The sequence below is a fragment of the Electrona antarctica genome, assembly GCF_951216825.1.
Source record: "Electrona antarctica genome assembly, chromosome: 7".
Taxonomy (NCBI): domain Eukaryota; kingdom Metazoa; phylum Chordata; class Actinopteri; order Myctophiformes; family Myctophidae; genus Electrona; species Electrona antarctica.
The window spans coordinates 26,974,963-26,994,863 of NC_136812.1; the positions used below are offsets into that span (position 1 = coordinate 26,974,963).

The following is a 19,901-nucleotide window of genomic DNA, read 5'->3' on the forward strand; positions in this document are numbered from 1 at the left end:
GAACAGCTCAACTGATTTGGGTGTATGCGTGATGTCATCTGTATCATCCGACTTTGTATAATTCCTCCCCCTCTTCAGTCTTCAGTTCCAAATTTGCATTTCCAATTTGTTTACAATGTCCACCAATGTTGATTTTCCAAGCTGGCATGGAATTTAAACAAGCCTGGTTTTATCTAGCATCAGTATTATATTGACTCAAATATTAAATTATTTGCATATCAGCACCCCCACCACCTCAGGACATTGTGGTACTGCAGCTAAAACTGCTTCAAAGTCCAGAAAGAAATGACAAGGACTGGTGGTGATTGAGGCTCAAACCATTCGAAATAAGTTTGAGGAGAAAGAGAGAATTCCACTGGAAATGTTATTATTAAAGGATGACAGCGTTTCGACCCCTTATGGGTCTTCGTCAGGTAACATTCGTCATACCTGGAAGGGGTCAAAACGTTGTCATCCTTTAATAATACAATTTCCAGTGGGAGCTACTCAACAGTGTGCGGACATTCTCTCCTTCTCCTGTACGTATCTTTTTGTTCAGCACCTGAAAGATATATGCGTACTTTCCTTTGGATTCCGTTTCAAATAAGTTTGAGGGACATAGACAATATGATATTAAATATTAAAAACAGATTTAAAATGCATGTTATTTCTGCTTTAATTTTTCAGGAAATGAAAAATATACATTACAGGAAATGAAGAAAAACTTTTTTTTAAAGATATTTTTGGGGACTTTTTGCCTTTATTGATATTGCCAGGAAAGGGGGAGAGAGATGGGGGGAAGACATGCAGCACAGCAAAGGTCGTCGGGATCGGGACTCGAAACTGCGACACGCTGCCAGGCTGGATCACCAGCCCAGGTGCCTGGACCGCTCGGCCGGCCCAGGCCAAAAACATATATTTTTACAACAAAGCAATACTGCCTCATCAAAGTTGGTATTGTGACTTTATATATTTTCAATTACCTGCATGAGGGGACAAGGGAGAGATACGTTTGAGCGCTCCAATTATACGTTTTGTGTCACAAACGCTTTTTAATACTTTTCATTAACTCTTTTTTTTAACCAACACACAGACGTAAAGGGTGTTCAAATTGATTTATGAAAAGAAAATCAAAAACCTCAAGAATGGAGTTATGTGGTTTTCCCCTGACAGCAACAAATACTGTAGACTTAATAGTCCTTCAATTTACTTCAAGGTATCACTCCTAAACGGTCCGGTAGTGAAGAAACCTATTTCAAGATAAAGTGTGCATGTGGGACATTTGTCCTTAACACCACCTCTCTCTCTCTCTCTCTCTCTCTCTCTCTCTCTCTCTCTCTCTCTCCCTCATAGGAGGTCGCCCGCTGTCCCGACTCAACCTCCAATAACCAGAGTTTGCCTCCCAGGTAAGGACCACAATGCATTGTCTGTCCTCTTTGTACACTGCAAACGCTGAGAGTTAAATGAACTTTCAGGATTTATCTGTAGCTATATGATGTCTGGCCTTTGAAAGTATACACAACAATGTGACTGACTCGTGAGAACAGCCTTTATGTGATCTCCACAGTAAAATCCTCAGTGTTTAATTGATCTATTCGTGGGCCTTTCCCCCCCCCAACCCATTATAATATTTCATCTTCTACATGTTTTCCCTCTCTGTTTCTCAGTTGTTCTCTCTCTTGCGTTTTTGCTCTCTTCTGTCCATACATTTACCCATGACCCCTCCTTGGACAGTGGTTTTCAAAGAGGGGTTGTTAGACTCAGACTTGGGTTCCTTGAGGGCGTCTCAAAAATGGACAATTTCAATTTCTGTAACCCATTTGGTTCCATTTCTGAACTCTTAGAGTTATATGGAGGTCCTTGAAATTAAAAAGGTTTGAGAGCCACTGGCCTACGTGATGACTTTCACTCTCTCAGCCGCCTGCAACAACGTCCAGCCCAAAACCATCTGTCATCAGGGTCATTAACGTCCTCGTCCAAACAGAATTGCTTTTCTACTACAAAAGGAAAACCATGCCGTCACAAACTATACACACACGTACTGTACGTGCTCGCACACACGTACGTGCTCGCACACACACACACACACACACACACACACACACACACACACACACACACACACACACACACACACACACACACACACACACACACACACACACACACACACACACACACACACACACACACACACACACACACACACACACACACACACACTTTGATCTCACTGACAAATACATACATAGAACTTGTGCGTATGCATGTAGCCTAGAATTAGATAATAGCATTTTTTCTCATCAAACTGAAGGAGTTTGGGAATACCATGGAGTGTTGGCCTTCAGCCCCGCAGCCATAATAAACCCGACGAAACCATTTCTCTGGTGTTGTTAGGGCCCCTGTTTGCACAACATGATTCAGAAACACAGTTTAAACAGGCAGCAGTCTATAACCTCGCTTACTTGAATGCAGAGGAATAAGCAGCCAGGCCCACCTGTGTGCGGGTCTTTTTTCGCTGCACAAATCCTTGTGTTAAAGGAGCATTCAGTGATTTGGGTGATTTGGAGAAATACCCGGTCCACCCGGTAACAAGATGTGCACATGCACATGCTCTACAGTGGGGGAAGTACAACAGACCAACAGCATGTGCACCAAGGCCCGCCCCACTCGATCATGATTGGAGGAAGGCCCCTCTCATCCTGATTGGATGAAGGCTTTGCCACCCAAAGCCCAAACCTTAACTAGGGTTTTTTGACCCCAGGGGCTCACTGGGGACATGGAGGAACTCCTTATATGGTCAGCATATATGTGTCATTCAACAGTCCTGTATTTGTGACCCTAAATAAACGCCCCCATTGTGAAAATACTTTTTGTATGCATTAGTATTAATATCATTAAGTAGTTATTCTGTGTAGGCTTTTTGTATGCAACACTTAAATGCAACACTTAAATACTCTCTTCTGATGTCTGGCAGGCTGCTTGAAATACTGTTGTGAGGTGAGAGTTTTTGGGGAGTTTACCAGCATTTCTGGTAAACTGGATACTTTTGCTTGTGCCATTCACCCAAAAACATTATACCACAAATATTTACCAAAAACATTTACCATGCAAAAACATTTGACCAAAAATATTTGTCAACAACATTTACCAAAAACGTTGATTCACCCTGTCTAGAGTAAATTCCAGAAAGCATCAATTAAGTGTCTGTGTATTGATTGGGGAAATGCAAGTCATAGGAGTAAACATATTAAAACAAATTACAAGTTGATGTCAAATGCAACTTCATAAAAAATGACTTTTCAGTCATTCTAAAGAATGAACACTAAGCTAAACAGTGTTAGGGCTCATTGGGAGTGAAGCAGTAGTCATAGGCTTGACAGAATGACTTACAGTAAGACAGACAGTTGGCTTTTTCTCATTGAAACTAATCCAAAAGGTTTTATTAAAGTGATGTGATCACACCTGTAAAGTTGCCCGAGGGCCAAGGCTCCATAAACAGTCAGCGATGCTTTTTGTGAATTTTATTTCTCCAAACTCCAACCTCTGTGCAGATATTCACAGTGAAAAAATATCAAACAGCAAAAAATAATACTGGCCAAAAATCCAAAATAAAGAACTCAAAAAGACTTGCAAAACTTAGGACAAAGGAAAAAAATAACAAAACTGCAATAGGCTATGCCCATAAAATGGGCCCTGGCAGCTCTCTGCACTGGGCTGTCAGCATGTTGCCCGACCGAGCATAACTGACTTACTCTTCTTCTTCTTTTAGTTTCCGGCAGGCTTGCAGACTACGTGCAATGCTGCCCTCCACAGTTCGGGGGTATAGCTCCTTTACAATGTCTGTGTCATCTTCCGTCCCGACGATTGCTCATAATTTCGCGTATAGCCCAGTAACTGACTTACTCTGCCTGCAGTCTCCCTTTTATAGGAGAGGATCCTACCACAAACATAAACCGTTTTTATAGGTGTGTATAGGTTGGAGTACATGTCTGTCTGTATTTCTGGCTGCTACAGTAAATGTGAATAAGGGAACATTGAGCTGATAAGTGTTTTGGTTGGCTATATTTTGCAACTTGAGAGATTGTGAGTTGACGTGTGATACTAATTACACGTTGTTAAGTGTGTGTGTGTGTGTGTGTGTGTGTGTGTGTGTGTGTGTGTGTGTGTGTGTGTGTGTGTGTGTGTGTGTGTGTGTGTGTGTGTGTGTGTGTGTGTGTGTGTGTGTGTGTGTGTGTGTGTGGTGCGTGTGCATGCGTGCGTGCGCGTGCACTGTGGGGAGGTGTTCCTGTGGCTGTGATTGACGTCAGTAAGCCGGCATGTGGTTTCTGTTGACTTCCTGTCAAAGCAGATGGACTGACTTTTCACTTCCTGCTTCAGAACCACAGCTCGTCAGGTGTTTTCTGCGTGTTTGCGTGTGCTTGAGGAGAAAATGAGTGTACGTGTCTGCTGAGCCGATACGATGACGCTATATCAGTGGTTCTCAAAGTGCAGTCTGGGGAACCCCATGGGTCTTTGATGGGGTTCCAGGAGTCCATATTTTATACGTTGGCTATTCAAAAATAGCTCACAGTGCCTCACTTTGTGCCACGCTTAGAGACTTAGATTATTATAATGTGTTTACATAAAACTCCTCTTCTGGGGGTCTCTGGCACAAAATCTTTTCAGATGGGCGTCCATAGCCAAATACATATCAATTTGGCGGTCCTTGTCACAAAAAGGTTTGAGAACCACCACGCTAAATGTGACCTTTTTGTGTAGGGCAAACAAGGTCGTCATCCAATAGTAATGTGTTGAGATCGGATCATCACCTCTGTCACCACTGCAGTTATCAGTTAACCATGCTTTTTTCTCCGTTGGCATTTTTATGCATTGTTCATTAGATAGGAGGGTGTAGAGAGACAGGAAACCAAGGGCAGAAAGAGGAGAGACAAGACCGGGCGTCAGATTCAAACCCAGGCCCTCACGGTTCACCAGGAGCTACATCTACATCTATCTATGGATAAGTGCACCGTCCGACCAATCCATTTCAACCCATAAGACCTGAGGCCGATTCTACAAATGCCTACAAATAACAGTCAAGATTTTACAAAAATGTTCAAAAATGGAAGATGTACTTAACTCCTTGAATACTGAGAACGAGAGAACGAGATAAATTTACCTTTGCACAGAGAACGAGAGAACGAGATTTGATTTATTTATCCAGGGAAAAAAATATTACTTTTAGTATTTTTAGCTAACGGCTGATCGTGTCCACCTAAAAATGTCCAAAACCCTGCATGCATGCATGTGCACGCACGCACGACCGGTCACTTCCATCACTGTGCTGTAAAATGGCAGACAACTACTTCAAACTGTAGTAACCATCCGCTAGCTTTTTGGGGTGTTTGGTTAAAAAAATGTCTGGCACTGGTGAGCTACCGCCCCCTACAGTGCTGGCATCTAAGGAGTTAAGCTTGCAGCACGGCACGAAGTGACGCGCTGTGAGCTTGTATATCTGCTATTATTAAATACCCAACCCAAAAATGTAACAGGACAGATGCATTCCCGGTCTTAATGGGTTAAACCTGTGTGCAGGGGACCCGAGGGAGTGCAGTGCCGAGTGGGAAGTGGGTCAGATTAGCGGTTGTCCAGAAATATACCTGTACTGTATATATCTATAAATACACAAATGTGTGTATCTGTCCATGTGCCTGTGTACTGTACCTTTTATGCCCATAATAATGAGATCCCTGATGTCATCAATAACACGTCCTTTTACTGACATCATAGACTGACTGGCCTCCAAGTACTAGGATAATGGCTAATGCACTAAGTGGGTACACTGACAATGGGAAAACTGAAACTGCGTGCTCTGACAAGGGGTACAAAAGGTATTGCATAACTGGTAGTGGGGCGGCATAGCATATTAGCTGTCTGAATCATTAAAACTTGCGCTAAAAGCAAATTTGGTAGATATGACTTAAGTAAGTAAAATCTGTGCAAAGGGTTGATATTCATCATTTGAAATTTGAATGTCTGAAATTCCAATCTTAGTGTTACTGGATGTTAATGCTGTGTCTGACATTGACCATACAGTATACTAGACAGACTGCAAGAGAGGGCAGGACATTCTTACATTGGTTCAGGACTTATCTACTAGACAGGAATATTTCGTCTCCATTAGAAAATACCTATCCGAGCACATAACATGACGTTTGAAGTTTTGCAAGGTTCAATCCTTGGGCCTTATACATACTTTTCATACATTTATTAGGTATTTTTAGGTGCTTTAATTATGTGAAATAAGAACATTTCTTACCACGATTATGTGGAAGCTAGCCACTAAAAGGTATAACATAAGTGACACGCATTGAACACATTCTTATCTCCTGTTGGCTAGAATACTGCAGTGGTCTTTTTCAGGTCTCCCTTAAAAAAAACTAAAGTTCATATAGAATACATACAGTTGGAGGCCATCGATATTGTCCTTTTTATTTTTGCTGAGGTTTGCGTGATCTGCGCAAAAGGACAGTTAAACCATTTTGGGCGGGAACCCCTTTTGGTGTTTTAAACATTGTTATAATTTAGCTATTGAAAAATAGCAGATCTACAAGCTCATAGCACGCCACCGAGTGGCGCGCTACGAGCTTGTAGGTCTGCTATTTTTGAAAAATCGTGAAAATATTTATTTCAGAAAACTGGAGGATTTAGAAGGATTTTTTAAAATTTTGAGGTCAGGCCTAAATGGGTCAAATGATAAGAGACAATATCGGTGGCACCCAACTGTACAGTACAGCTGCTAGAGGTCAAACTAGAAATAAGAAAGCTGAACGCATTACACCAATTCTCACATCTCTGCACTGGTTTCCAATGCATCATAGAATACAAACAATATTAACCATCTTTTTTTTTTTGGGCCAAAATTCATCTCTAACTTGCTTTTACAATATGAACCCTCTCTAGACATGTCAGGTCATCTGGGACCGATCTGTTAAATGTTCCCTGAGTTAAAACAAAACATAGTGAAGCAGCTGTTTACTTATTATGCCACACAACTTGCATATAGGATCTGATGCCATATGTGACTAGTTAGAAATTCAAATGTATGTTCTTCAATCTTTTTGACTTTTTTATTTTTTCTTCTTCTTTTATTATACAATTGATTTCCCTTATTAAATGCCTTCTTATGGGTGATACATTTTTTACTGACAATATATTGATGCAATGATTGATTTACTTTTTGATAGTATACGTAAAGCAAAAAAAGCAAAGTATTTACTATATTTACCCAGGGTAACTGGACTAAGCATCAGATACTTGTTTACAGCCAGGCCCTGCTCATAGAACATTTCATGGTAGTGGTTGAATGCCTTGCTCAAGGGCACTTCAGCGGTGGTAATTTTAACGTGCCGGTCCGGGGATACGAACTGGCGACCTTCCGGTATCAAGACCACTCCGCAAACCGTTCGGCCACCGCTGCCAGGTACCACGTACGTGCCACGTACAGTGTTTAAGCTCCACTAGTTATGCAGAACATAGCTATGGTGCTGTGCTCACGTCACACTACTGTAGCAGCAACAATGTGTCAGGCTACAAGTCATTTTCTGGAAGCCAGCGACATGAAGCTTCAAAGTGACGCCCGACACTTGTTGCTGCGTGACGGGTGTGATATGCTACAAATTAAAGTTAAGCTTGCCTCAAGTTTTTCGACACTAAATTATGCAGTTTAAGTATCAAACAATCATCTGTTTTTGTTTTGCAAACCCCCCCCCCCCCCTCCTTCTCCCTCTCTAAAATTCCTTATCCTTTCCGTAAATGGAAGAAAGTCTCATTCTTGCTGTTATAATCAGTTCCCTGTGCTATTTCACCCTAACCCCTTTCATTTAAAGTGTGGCTTGAGCAACACTTAAGAGGCGGCAAAATAGCTGGCCACACCACGCATGGCTGTTTTGTTGTCACGACTAGTGTGAATGCTCAAAAGCCAGCACTCCCACTTCACCCCTCCATCGCACATTTATGAGCTTTTATTATGTAACCTCCATCTGCTCTCGTCAAGACAAAGAGAAGAATGGACCGTCTGCTCTCCAGTCTGCCTGTCTGCCAGTCTCTCTCTCTCTCTCTCTCTCTCTCTCTCTCTCTCTCTCTCTCTCTCTCTCTTCATTCATTTGTCTGTCTGTCTCTGAGGATGAGGAAGACAGGAAGCGGAGGGCAGGAAGACAGGATCAGATTGTTCCTGTTTTTCACCATCTCTGTTGTAACTTGCCGGAAGTCAAGTGGAACGTGGTACGCATGAGGTGTTTGTGCGATGAGGTGTGTGTGTGTGTGTGTGTGTGTGTGTGTGTGTGTGTGTGTGTGTGTGTGTGTGTGTGTGTGTGTGTGTGTGTGTGTGTGTGTGTGTGTGTGTGTGTGTGTGTGTGTGTGTGTGTGTGTGTGTGTGTGTGTGTGTGTGTGTGTGTGTGTGTGTGTGTGTGTGTGTGTGTGTGTGTGTGTGTGTGTGTGTGTGTCAGCCCACAGGAGAAAAATAGGATGCAGAGAGACAAAGGCCTATTGTCTGTGCATACACACTGCACAAACATGTACGCTCTGACACAATGATATAATACGGCAAACACACAGTTTGTGTTGCAAACTGTGTGAACACACATTTTCTGAACTTGTTCACTTAAGCACTATATACTATAAATATTATTTTACCAAACACTGGAACCCCTCCTACTCCCATAAGTTACTCTGGTAATTAGGTAAACTTTCACGAGTGGCGCGCTATGAGCTTGTAGGTCTGCTATTTTTGAAAAATCGTGAAAATATTTATTTCAGAAAACTGGAGGATTTAGAAGGATTCTTTTAAATTTTGAGGTCAGGCCTAAATGGGTCAAATGATAAGGGACAATATCGGTGGCACCCAACTGTACGTATACTATCAACAAGTAAACTATCATAGATTATTATACAGTATTTATTTATTTATTTGCTAGGGACAGAGCACATTAATGAACATCAGTGTTAAAATGACACAAGCCAGAGTTTAACATGACTACAATTTACACCCGTAGTCCCGGGCATTAGGCAGGTAACAAACATTACAAGTGACAATATACAAAAAAAAATCCCGCCCGGGAAATGGCGTCGGGACCAGTCCCGGAGGTTGTTTTTTTCCGGTCTGCAATACCGTCAGCCCGTTGATCAATCTCACACACACACACACACACACACACACACACACACACACACACACACACACACACACACACACACACACACACACCCACACACACACACACCCGCAGCAAAATTGCGCAAATGAACCTCAGCTGCGTGGAGCTCAGCTGATTTCATTCCACAGTGGCGAGGCGCACAAACTGATGCCTTTCATCATAACATTTAAATATTAAAACGGCGGAAGTAAACACATATGTTTGGCTCTGCATTAGCTATCCAACTTCATTTAACTTTGCATTTGTTCAATATGTTGATAAGAGCATGGGATTGTCTGTGAGGGAATGTTTTTGAAACATGGGGTTTCATGGATCATGTGCGCTGCGGCTGCTGTGGCCTCGTTATTAAACACTACGTAGCCTAATTAATGTTCACTGCATTAACATCAAGTTCCATATATGTTGCCCACCATGTCCACGTAATGCTACAGTACCTGGCTACACTACAGGCTTATTTGGTTACAAACATGTTTAGTTGTAGTAGCCTATATTCCATCGTGCGTCGTGCACATAGGGTCATGCATCATTGTTTATGTGTCCGAAATAACAGATCTGCAAGCTGTAAACACGCATTGAAACGGCGTGTCGACAGTATGTATGTCTGTTTTTGGGGGGGTAGCCGACCCGACACACGTTACGCATTGAAACAAGCCATGGGTTTGAGAGGCTGATTGATGTAAACCGTAAACTTACAGTAGGCCTATTAGATAATTTTTTAATAGCCTATTTAAAGTTGTCAGTTGTCACAACGATATAGCTGTAGCTCTGTTTTGGAACATTACACGAATAAGATTCAAAGGTTAACTTTTCGAACGGAGACACTAGCCTACTTGGACATAACTCTGTTGGTGTTACTTCAGTGGAAACTAAATGGAGATATACTTAATCAGACTCCTGTCCTGGAAATAAAATGGAACCATAGAAGGTTGGAGCTTTGTTCAGCCGGGTGCATGCTTTTGGTTCTGCCAATGGAACGTGAGTAGTACATTGTGCCTTTCCTCCTGAAACTGGCTGTGCATGGTGACTGTGAACAGCGAGGAATGTTGATGCAGTACGCAATTGTCTTTGATTTGATTGATATTAAGATATAAACGCAAAGAGCGGTGGAGCCTAAATCAATTTATTGTATGTATTTATATAAATTCATTTTAGGGGGCTTTTTTTTATTTTTTTATTTTTCCACCGGGAAAAGGTTGGAAAATTCCCGGGGTTTAAAATGAAAATATTAAACCCTACCTCACAGTCCCCTCTAGTGGTGGCCTTGCTGCTGGTCAGACGTCACCAGTTGAAATTTCCGGTATGAACGAAAAATGGGAAGCGATCTGCAACTCGGATAACTTGTCTGTCTGGCTGTGAGAGGATCCGATCCTGTCCACATGTTGTTATTCTCCTCGGTGGAGGGAGTGGAAATTACCCACAGTACAGTGAGTGCACTCAATATGTTAAGCAGCACCTGATATTCCCCGACTCATGTAAAAGCAGGCGCTTCAGTACATGCTGTAATGACAGGTGTCCCATCTGTCTGTCTAAACTATTGTCAGAAGACTTATCTTGACGTTCTAAACTGTAAGCACTCAGGTACATGTCATTCATACCGTGCATTAATGCCATGTAGGTAGAAATACCAACAACACTCGCTGTATACTTTTCTCACGATTCTCTTCGTAACAATCCAGATAAAAGAAAGACATTGCATCAGTCAAGAACTATTCCATGTAAATGCCAAACTAAAACATCTTTGACTGTGATTGCCCGGAGTTCTCAGAAGAAGACTGGGTTGCTGTTTGAATTTTGCACCCTGATTGTGAAATCTTTCAACGCTATTCGTAACTCACCTTGAAGAGAGACATTGAAGTGGGTGCTGATTTCTCTCACCTGATTCTGAACCGTAGTTTAGTTTAGAGTGAAGAATCAGTTAATCTTCCTGGGGTCCACACATAGACATAACACATAAACATGACAACAGATACGATGTACAGATAAACAGTAGAGTGCGGCATCTTCATTCTTAGTTCATGAGATGTTAGTCAATATTCTACTGTAGGTGAATGATTCCCATTATAAAAGTATTATAAAGTAAAGTTCTGGGGTTTCGGCAGCTCAACATTGTAGCATAGATGAAGGCCCTATATTATACTTTGTCGTATGAGAGTGTCACTTGAAAGTTGTGAAGTCTGTCTGCTATTTTCGCTACTTTGGATAACGTTTGAACATTTTTGAACATTTTCATCTATTATGACATCCTCAAAACAGGGATGCCAGATTGAAAGGGATTAAGTCTGTCTGTGGGTTATATAATATTTTATTTAAGTATTAGCGGTTGTGACTAAATAACAACTACAGTACATTGGATCTGAGTTATCTGACACACAGGTTATTTTATTTTGGACATACAAGGTTCCCACCCGATAAAGGAGGCATAGAAGCACACTTATAAACTGTCTCAAGTCATTGTTTAAAAAAATGACGCGAAAAGAGGTTAGTGAGTTCAGCTACCAAGTCTACAGGATTTTGGGGAACTCCACATGGAGTGGATTTCTGTTGTGAGACAAACATTTCCATTGAGTCGTGGAGCCGAGCAGGAGCAGATGTTTGGAGCTTTGCTGAATGATGAATATAGTGTCATCATACTGCAGGGGAACCAGAGGAAATGTTTTGGCCTCTACTGCATGTGTTCATCTGTGGGAACCACACACAGGTACATATAACAGTGTGACCTGTTTTCCTGTACAAATCATTCACTGGTAAAAAGCCATCATACAGGATACATGTAGGGGAAAGGTCAGTTGAACTCTTTAGATCGTCATGTACATATATACAGACTCTGTGTGTGTGTGTGTGTGTGTGTGTGTGTGTGTGTGTGTGTGTGTGTGTGTGTGTGTGTGTGTGTGTGTGTGTGTGTGTGTGTGTGTGTGTGTTGCGCGCACGCACACATGTGTTTTAGTAACACATTAAGGTGTGAAGAAGTTTCTCTGTTTCTCTCTAAGTTCCATTGTGGAGTTGTTTTCGTGTGAGGCCATATACGGCCCCCCCAATGACATTTTGGCAGCGAGAGGCCCTACTGCTGTATGTGTGCTTTCAAAGCTGAGAAGGAGGAGTTGGTGTTTGGTTAGCGCCACACAATAGGTCTGCTTTAAATGTATGGACAAAAGGTCCTCTGGGACAAGAGGCTAGTTATGCAATAGGGTAAAGAAACATTGGACGTGCATGTTTTGTAATATCATACACACGCAAACATACAGTACAGCAACAGCCAAAATTGCAGATCTACAAGCTCACAATGCATCTGCTATTTAAAAACATTCTCAACTGATTGTTGACCTCATTGGCATTAGAACAGTATTTTTCACAGCCTACATTTCAAGGTTGTTTCAAAAAGCATTATGGTGTAGTTTCGCACATGTATCTATGTAATTCAATTTCAACTAGAAAAAGTGCTCCTCAGAGCACAGGTCTCTGTTAGGTCAGGTAGGTCATTGTGGCCTCCTGGTGCCGCTATAATAGGCCAATGTGGCCAAGGGTGCCATTTCTTCGTAGGCCTTTCACGGCAATTGGACACTGCATTAATTTTTTATTTTATTTTTAAAATGACCTCCTGGTGGTGCTATAACGGGCCAATGTGAGAAGGGGGGCATTTCTTCCTTGGCCTTGTGGGGAATGTGCGCGCAAAATGACACGGAAATCGCACTCTGCGTTCAATCATCATTTGCGCCATTTTGTTCAAAACAGACCAATCGTGCAAACTTTGGAAGACAATCTTATATAGCCAATCAGGATGGAATATGGAAAATTGGACAGATCCGCATTGATAGAGATACTGTGTACCGATTTGGCAGATCTTTGGACAAAATCTGTGTTTTGCAAAAATCTGCCTCGTGGTGGCGTTATGACAGCCCGATCTGAAAAGTTCCGGGCAGAGGTTCTGCTCTGGCATCCAGGGAGTGTGTGTGCACAGTTTTGCAGCGACCGGGCCAACAGTGCCGGAGATTAGCCAGACGGACAGACGGGGTGCAAGACATAGTCATGCCTTTGGCCTGGCGGAGACAATGAGCCAGTATCCCCTCTCTGTCCGCCTTTTTATCCAAGAACCTCTTTAACTATCCCCACGATCTCTAGGGAGACATCTCAAAGATCTGGAAAAATGTACCGCCCACGTAATAAGACATAGGAGCCCAATCTAATTAACCCAGCCTATAAACAATGCCTAGCACCCACCACTCTTAAGGCGCAAGAATGCTTTCACCTCTGTTGTATAATCTCCCTCTGTTGCATAATCTCCCCATCAACATGGGATAGAGTTCTTTTTAAAGTCACACTGTCTGTGTAATGTTTCCAATAAAAAAGAGTATTTGTTCAGTTATTTCACTGGTATATTTTCAACTTAAACTTCTCTAACACCATTTTTAAGTGTCTGCCAAAATGACACTGCCAAAATGGCACAGGCACCGAATAGATGTATATTTATGCATGTTAAAGTTAATATTGTCGTTGTTGCTTTCCAATATATCTGCGGCACTAGGATCCTCCAGCATTGGCTTGGAGCGGTAGGCAACGTATATAGGCTATACGGCTTAAAGGGATCTTTCACTTTCACTTTGAAAGTGAAATATCCTTTTAAGTGGTTAAGCCAAATCGTTTGTCCGTGGGCCCACAGTTATTATCTGTAATGACCAGAAAGCAGAAAGCAGAACAGATGGCAGGTAACAAAGCGTGCCTCATCTGTCCATTTATGAATGTTACTTAATACGGGCAATCCTCGGACAACCTCTAACTGTCTGAAGCCAGGCAGCCCTGCGCGTGCAGGAATGCACTGAGCCATTTGTGGACTAGAGAGATGGGGAGAGAGAGAGATGACTGAAAGGACGGGAGGAGGAGCAGGAGTTATTATGAGGTGCGAGGGTTAGGGAAGATACGGGGGTGACTTGAGGAGCTATTTTACAAATGAGCAGTGAGGATTTCACTCTTGAGAAAGAATGGAGTAAGCTGAGATTTAGAGAAATAGATAGAGGGACATGGAGGCTGCTTGTTGGCAAACAAAACGAGTGAATCATTCGCTCCTTAATCTGAAATGTCTCACGGCCACCCCAGACACTCGTATTCATTCGACATGTTTAGCAGAGGCTAACATCTGTGGGGCGCTTCAAACTGCACGTCCCAGTTTCACCCTGTTCTATATGACAAGGAACAATACAGTACTACTGCATGCACACTGCGTGCACACAGTCACACACACACACACACACACACACACACACACACACACACACACACACACACACACACACACACACACACACACACACACACACACACACACAAAACCGTATTCCTTCCTTTAAAGAGTACGTGCATTCAGACACCTTGTCAGCCCCTGTGATGATCCTGACAATATGTTGTACAACATGCACACCATCACTTCAACATTAGCGTGCAATAACGCACGCACGCACGCACGCACGCACGCACGCACGCACGCACGCACGCACGCACGCACGCACGCACGCACGCACGCACGCACGCACACACACACACACACACACACACGTAGGCCTGCATTTACCGGAGTCTTGTAATAGTCATAGTCATGTGACCTAGCTGAAGCCAGGAAGCCCCCCCCCAAAAAAATAAAATAATACTGTGCACCTGTCTAAGGCTTCTCACTGAGGCAAACCCACCCCAAGCCATGAAGCAACTGAGGTGGCTTCATGCCAGAACTGGATGAGAAATTTAGTTGATCTCAAAGAAAGACTGTTCATCACATTTAATATGAAAGCTAACACACACAAGCACTAGTGACTCTCTATCTCTCTCTCTCTCTCTCTCTCTCTCTCGCTCTCTCTCTCTCTCTCTCTCTCTCTCTCTCACAGCTATAGTCTCTGCCATAACTCTCCACTGTGCACGTTCACAGAATGCCAACACGTATGCTTTGTATGACAGCCTCGCCCTCCCTTCTCCCTCCCTGTCCAGTAATCTGTGGTTAATATAGGTCACTATTCTGGTCAGCCGTGACATTTTTAATACTCATTCTTGGATGAGGAACTTTCACAACATGAGTCGGACGAGGGCCTTTCACAACAGTTTAGAAAGACAGGATAAGGGTTCTGACAAACTTTATAGTCTATTGTCAGAAGAACCCTTTGCTTGTCTTTCTGTCTAAACTTTAGACAGATATAGGACGCCTGCCATTACAGCATTACACCAGGTGCTGGTGAACATTCGTTCTCCATCTTCTTTCCTCTCTCCGTTTTCCTCCAGGTGTCAAAGTATTGGGAAACGCATATCCTTGGCTGTGTGTTAGTTTCCATGTTGATCTATCTCCCGTGGGGTTGGCTGGGTCAGTATTTCTGTCCCAGGGCGTCTAGTGTTACCTGCTGTCTTTACTACTTCCCACTCATAGCTACTTAAACGGGGCCCTCAATTGACGGGCAGTGTGGCCTTGTCGCAGGGCAGACCCAGACACATCTGACATTATGCCAGATTGATACAATTCTCTGTTGTTTGTATTCACTAGATGTTCAGGCCTTCACATCCAGCCCTATGTTGCGCTGCTCAGAGCAATGGTCCTACTGTATATAGTTCCAGTGATCCTGGACTGCACCAACACAGAGTAAATAAGGTGGTTGAATGGAGTTATAACAACGCTCTCATCATTAACACAAAAAAGTCAGAAGAGATTAGTTTTGGTGCACCACCCCAGAGATACACAGATCCGCCATTACTATTCATGGTGAACAGATCAACCAGGTATGTTCGTACAAATACATACAGTAGTAAATAGTAATAGACCATCTGTTGTCATGGAAAGATCAGATTGAATCAGTGTGTAAGAAAACAAAGCAAATAATCTACTTCCTTCGCCGTCTAAGATGCTATGGTGCTATGATGGTGCTAGTAGGCGGATTCTTCTTTTGTTCTTCACCTCTGTTATTATGAGTGTTCTTCAGTACTGTAGTACCACCTGGTAGTATGGATGTCTGCAGCCTTAAAGTCACAACTGCTGCAACAACCGAACATTTGTTCAAAGATTGTTGGACAACCACTTCACAGACTATACGTACATCCACGTATGATAACAGCATTCTAAGGTTTGCAAGGAATATCATAGGGCATAGTTAGAATCTCTTTCCCCTTGTATAACCTTTTAATAATTTGGACTATACCATTCACTTCTATGGAGGGCCTTCCTTTGATTTCCTTGTAATATTTGTGTAATAATCCCTTAGTTGAAGGTACCTGAAGAAGTCATGTTTACCCAACTATGGGAAACAGAACATAGAAATTACAAAAAATGATTGGATACATATGTGGAAAATGCACCACTCATCTACCAATTCACGGATATGGAGGGAGTTCTCTTGGAAAAATGTATGCAGATTTTTTACAACACCAAAGATTAAGAGTAAACAGTTGAAGGACCAGATACAATGTTGGAGAGGATGTGGAGATGTGGATCAGATGTGGATGTTTTGGAAGTGTCCCGAAATAGATGATTTTTGGAAAATGATACATGATCAGATACAAAAGATATTGGGATATGAGGTGCCTATGAGGTGTGATGTATTTAGGCAACTTGATTGGGGGGAAAGATGACGAGGAGAGGATAGATATCTGGTAAACATTTTATTGGCAGCAGGAAAGAAAGCTATCACAAGGAAATGGGGAGACTGCAGGAAGAACAAATGGAGGACAAATGGTCCAAATGGACAATATTTAAGACCGAACATAAAGAATAAGGGCATGGGGGAATGAGGAACAACTGAAAATGTCTAGGAATATGTAAAGTAACATGCACAATTTGATACGCAATGTCGATTTTATTTCTTTTATTTTTAATTTTTTCATGTTTGTTTGTACTGTATGTGTTTTTCTTTTGCTATTGTTTATATTGTTTTTGTTCAGAAAATTAATAAAAATCTAAGTGACAAAATAGAAGCTCGGGGTGCCGGGAAGATATGGCCGCTTTTACTCTGTAAAGCCCCCCCTTCCGTTCTGGAAAAAAAAGGAGACATTATTTTTGCTTGCTTACCTTGCTCTCATTACGATAAAAATCGCTAAATAATCCCTCGCGTTCATATTTTAAACGAGAGGCAGGTCAGAAGTCAGAAATGAAGAGCTTAGTATATCCATCTGATCTCTCTCTCTAGATTAGGAGATACGAGGGATTCTTTCTGCACCAGTAAACAGGGAAGTGAACGGGACTGCGGATGTGCGAAGTGCGAAGAGTATGGTGGCCTTGGAGGCCAACTAAAAAAAATAAAAAAATTAAGTATTTTTCTCTCGGTTGATATCAATGAAAATGCGCTAGGAAATGTACTAAAGTTCTCAACGTGCCCAAAAATTGAGGCCCTACCCTACCCTAACTGGGTCGGCCCGAGGCTCGGCCCGACCCTAAAAATAACCATAATGTTAAGCCTGAAGCCCGACAAAGGCCCGACAAAAAAAAGAAAGAAAAAAACGCCACTAAATGGCGGCGGCGCCGTGGTTCAGTGTGAAAGTGAGAACGGAGATCAACGGATTTATCGAAATAAAGGATGTATGTAACTCACGTTAGAATAGGCTGTTTAATTTCCATCATTGTAATTCCAGACAGTGGTGGTGGTGACTGGTGAGTAAATAGTAGCAGCAGCTCCCTCCCTTTAGTTGCTTGTTACGTGTAGCGTTTAAGTTATATCACCATGGATCGTTTGGTCACTTTGGTGACGTTAATTAATGATTAGGTTTTATTCATTGCAGCCAGCTGGGTTAACAACGAGATAGCTCAGTGCAATGTGGATTAAAACCTGACGCTTCAGCTATCGTGTGATCCGATTGATTATATAAAACATTTAAGCATATGGCAACTTAGTTAACTGGTTAGAAGCTCGTTTGGTGCGCAAACCAGAGGTAAACCAGCGGTAGCAAGCAAGTCTCACACGGTTCACTGTTCTCTCTACTGTACTGCTGGCTGCAGGGCTGCTGCTCTGGCCTCGTACACACATGAACTGTTCTGTCTATATGGCCGCCTCAGGCTCAATGCTTTTCCAATGGAAGTCACGTGGTTTGACGAAACACTTTGATTCGTCACATGTTCGTCCGACATGTGTGTACGAGGCCTCTGAGTCTGAAATGCCAGTGCGATGCGTCGGGTCGGGTCAGAACCTGTTCTGACATTCCATGTTGATCCATCATTCCTCTTTGATGTCTCCCTTTTGACTGATACCTGTCTATTTAAACTCTAGACGGGCCTGCCCCAAAGTTAAAAAAAATAAATTAAGGCCCGGCCCTACCTGGGCCCTCATCAAACCCTGTACACTCAAGAGAATGTCCCTGCTACCACGCTTAGATTTCCATATACTGTATGGAGCTGACCTGTTCTGACATTTCATATGTTGATCAGACCTCATCAAACCCTGTACACTCAAGACATGCTCCTTATATGGGAAGTACAGAATTCATTCCATGTTGATCTGACCCCCCATGCCAAAGCGCCAGCGCTCGCCCAGCAGTCTTCCGCCAACGAGGCGAATGCGTGCATGCAACCTCGCCAGTGCATGCGACCAGGGCGAGGTCGCTTCTCGCCCTCAGGCGTCTTACTGGTGTATGTCATTTTGTTTTGTTCAGGGGTAGAGTGCCTGGATGGGAACCGCAAGGTTGCCAGTTCAAACCCGGGCTCCCCCAGAGTTACTGTCGAAGTGTCCTTGAGCAAGACACTGAACCCCTAATTGCTCCCGATGTGCTAGTTGGTGCCTTGCATCGTTTCCGCTGCCATCGGTGTATGAATGTGTGTGTGAATGGGTGAATGTAATGCACAATCTATGTAAAGCGCCTTGGATAAAGGCGCTATATAAAATGCACCCTATACCATTTTATTATAGGATAAAGCATGTGATCGATCACATTTCTTGCTGTTTGTCTGAGAAGGCTTGTCAGTAATGTATTGATAGTATAAAAGATACACACACTTTGTCTAGAAATATTTAAACTGCAGTCCAGAAGTTCCAGACCCACAGGAACGCGCCCAGGGTGTCGACCCGGTTCCGGCGAGCCGCCCCAAGTCCGAAACGGTAGAGAAATGACCGTTACCGTGTGGGGGTCCCTCTACCTCTACTGTACTGTACTGTACTGTACTGTACTGGCACACCCGAAAGCATCATATATACAGTTAATACCTGCATGTGTGTTTGGGTGTGTGTTAGGTTGCGCACAGGTGGTGAAAAACAACCATGCTGTTTTCGTAATCAGACCCACCCAGCCACCCACCCAGCCAGCCACCCACACACATAGCTCCGTAAGGGTCAAAAAGTCCCCGACCATATAAATGGTATCCAGGCAGTGTTGTTCAGTCTCTGGGCAGACTGTGTGTGTGTGTGTGTGTGTGTGTGTGTGTGTGTGTGTGTGTGTGTGTGTGTGTGTGTGTGTGTGTGTGTGTGTGTGTGTGTGTGTGTGTGTGTGTGTGTGTGTGTGTGTGTGTGTGTGTGTGTGTGTGTGTGTGTGTGTGTGTGTGTGTGTGTGTGTGTGTGTGTGTGTTACATTACTATCTGGAAATGTTTCACTAGCTAGCGGGAACTCTGATATTTGAAATAGAATTTTCCTTCTATAATTTAACACCACTGTTCTTTGGGAAATGAATAAGCAATATCTCTCCCGGTTCCCGTATCTGTGTGTGTATGGTTGCATGTGCCAGCATATTTGTCAGACATGAGCCAGCATATATAGACAGAGAGAGTGTTTGTGTGTGAGATTGTG

The 19,901-nt window shown here is 42.8% G+C and overlaps 1 protein-coding gene across 1 annotated transcript in view; it reads left to right on the forward strand.

The window, feature by feature from the left end:
* The window catches only part of pde4ba (phosphodiesterase 4B, cAMP-specific a), a 231,833-nt gene that overhangs the window by 165,986 nt on the left and 45,946 nt on the right, over positions 1 to 19,901 (forward strand). The window contains exon 7 of the mRNA XM_079505866.1: positions 1,333 to 1,385. Within this exon, the coding sequence (XP_079361992.1) occupies positions 1,333 to 1,385 (53 nt within the window). The remainder of the gene's footprint in view (positions 1 to 1,332; positions 1,386 to 19,901) is intronic.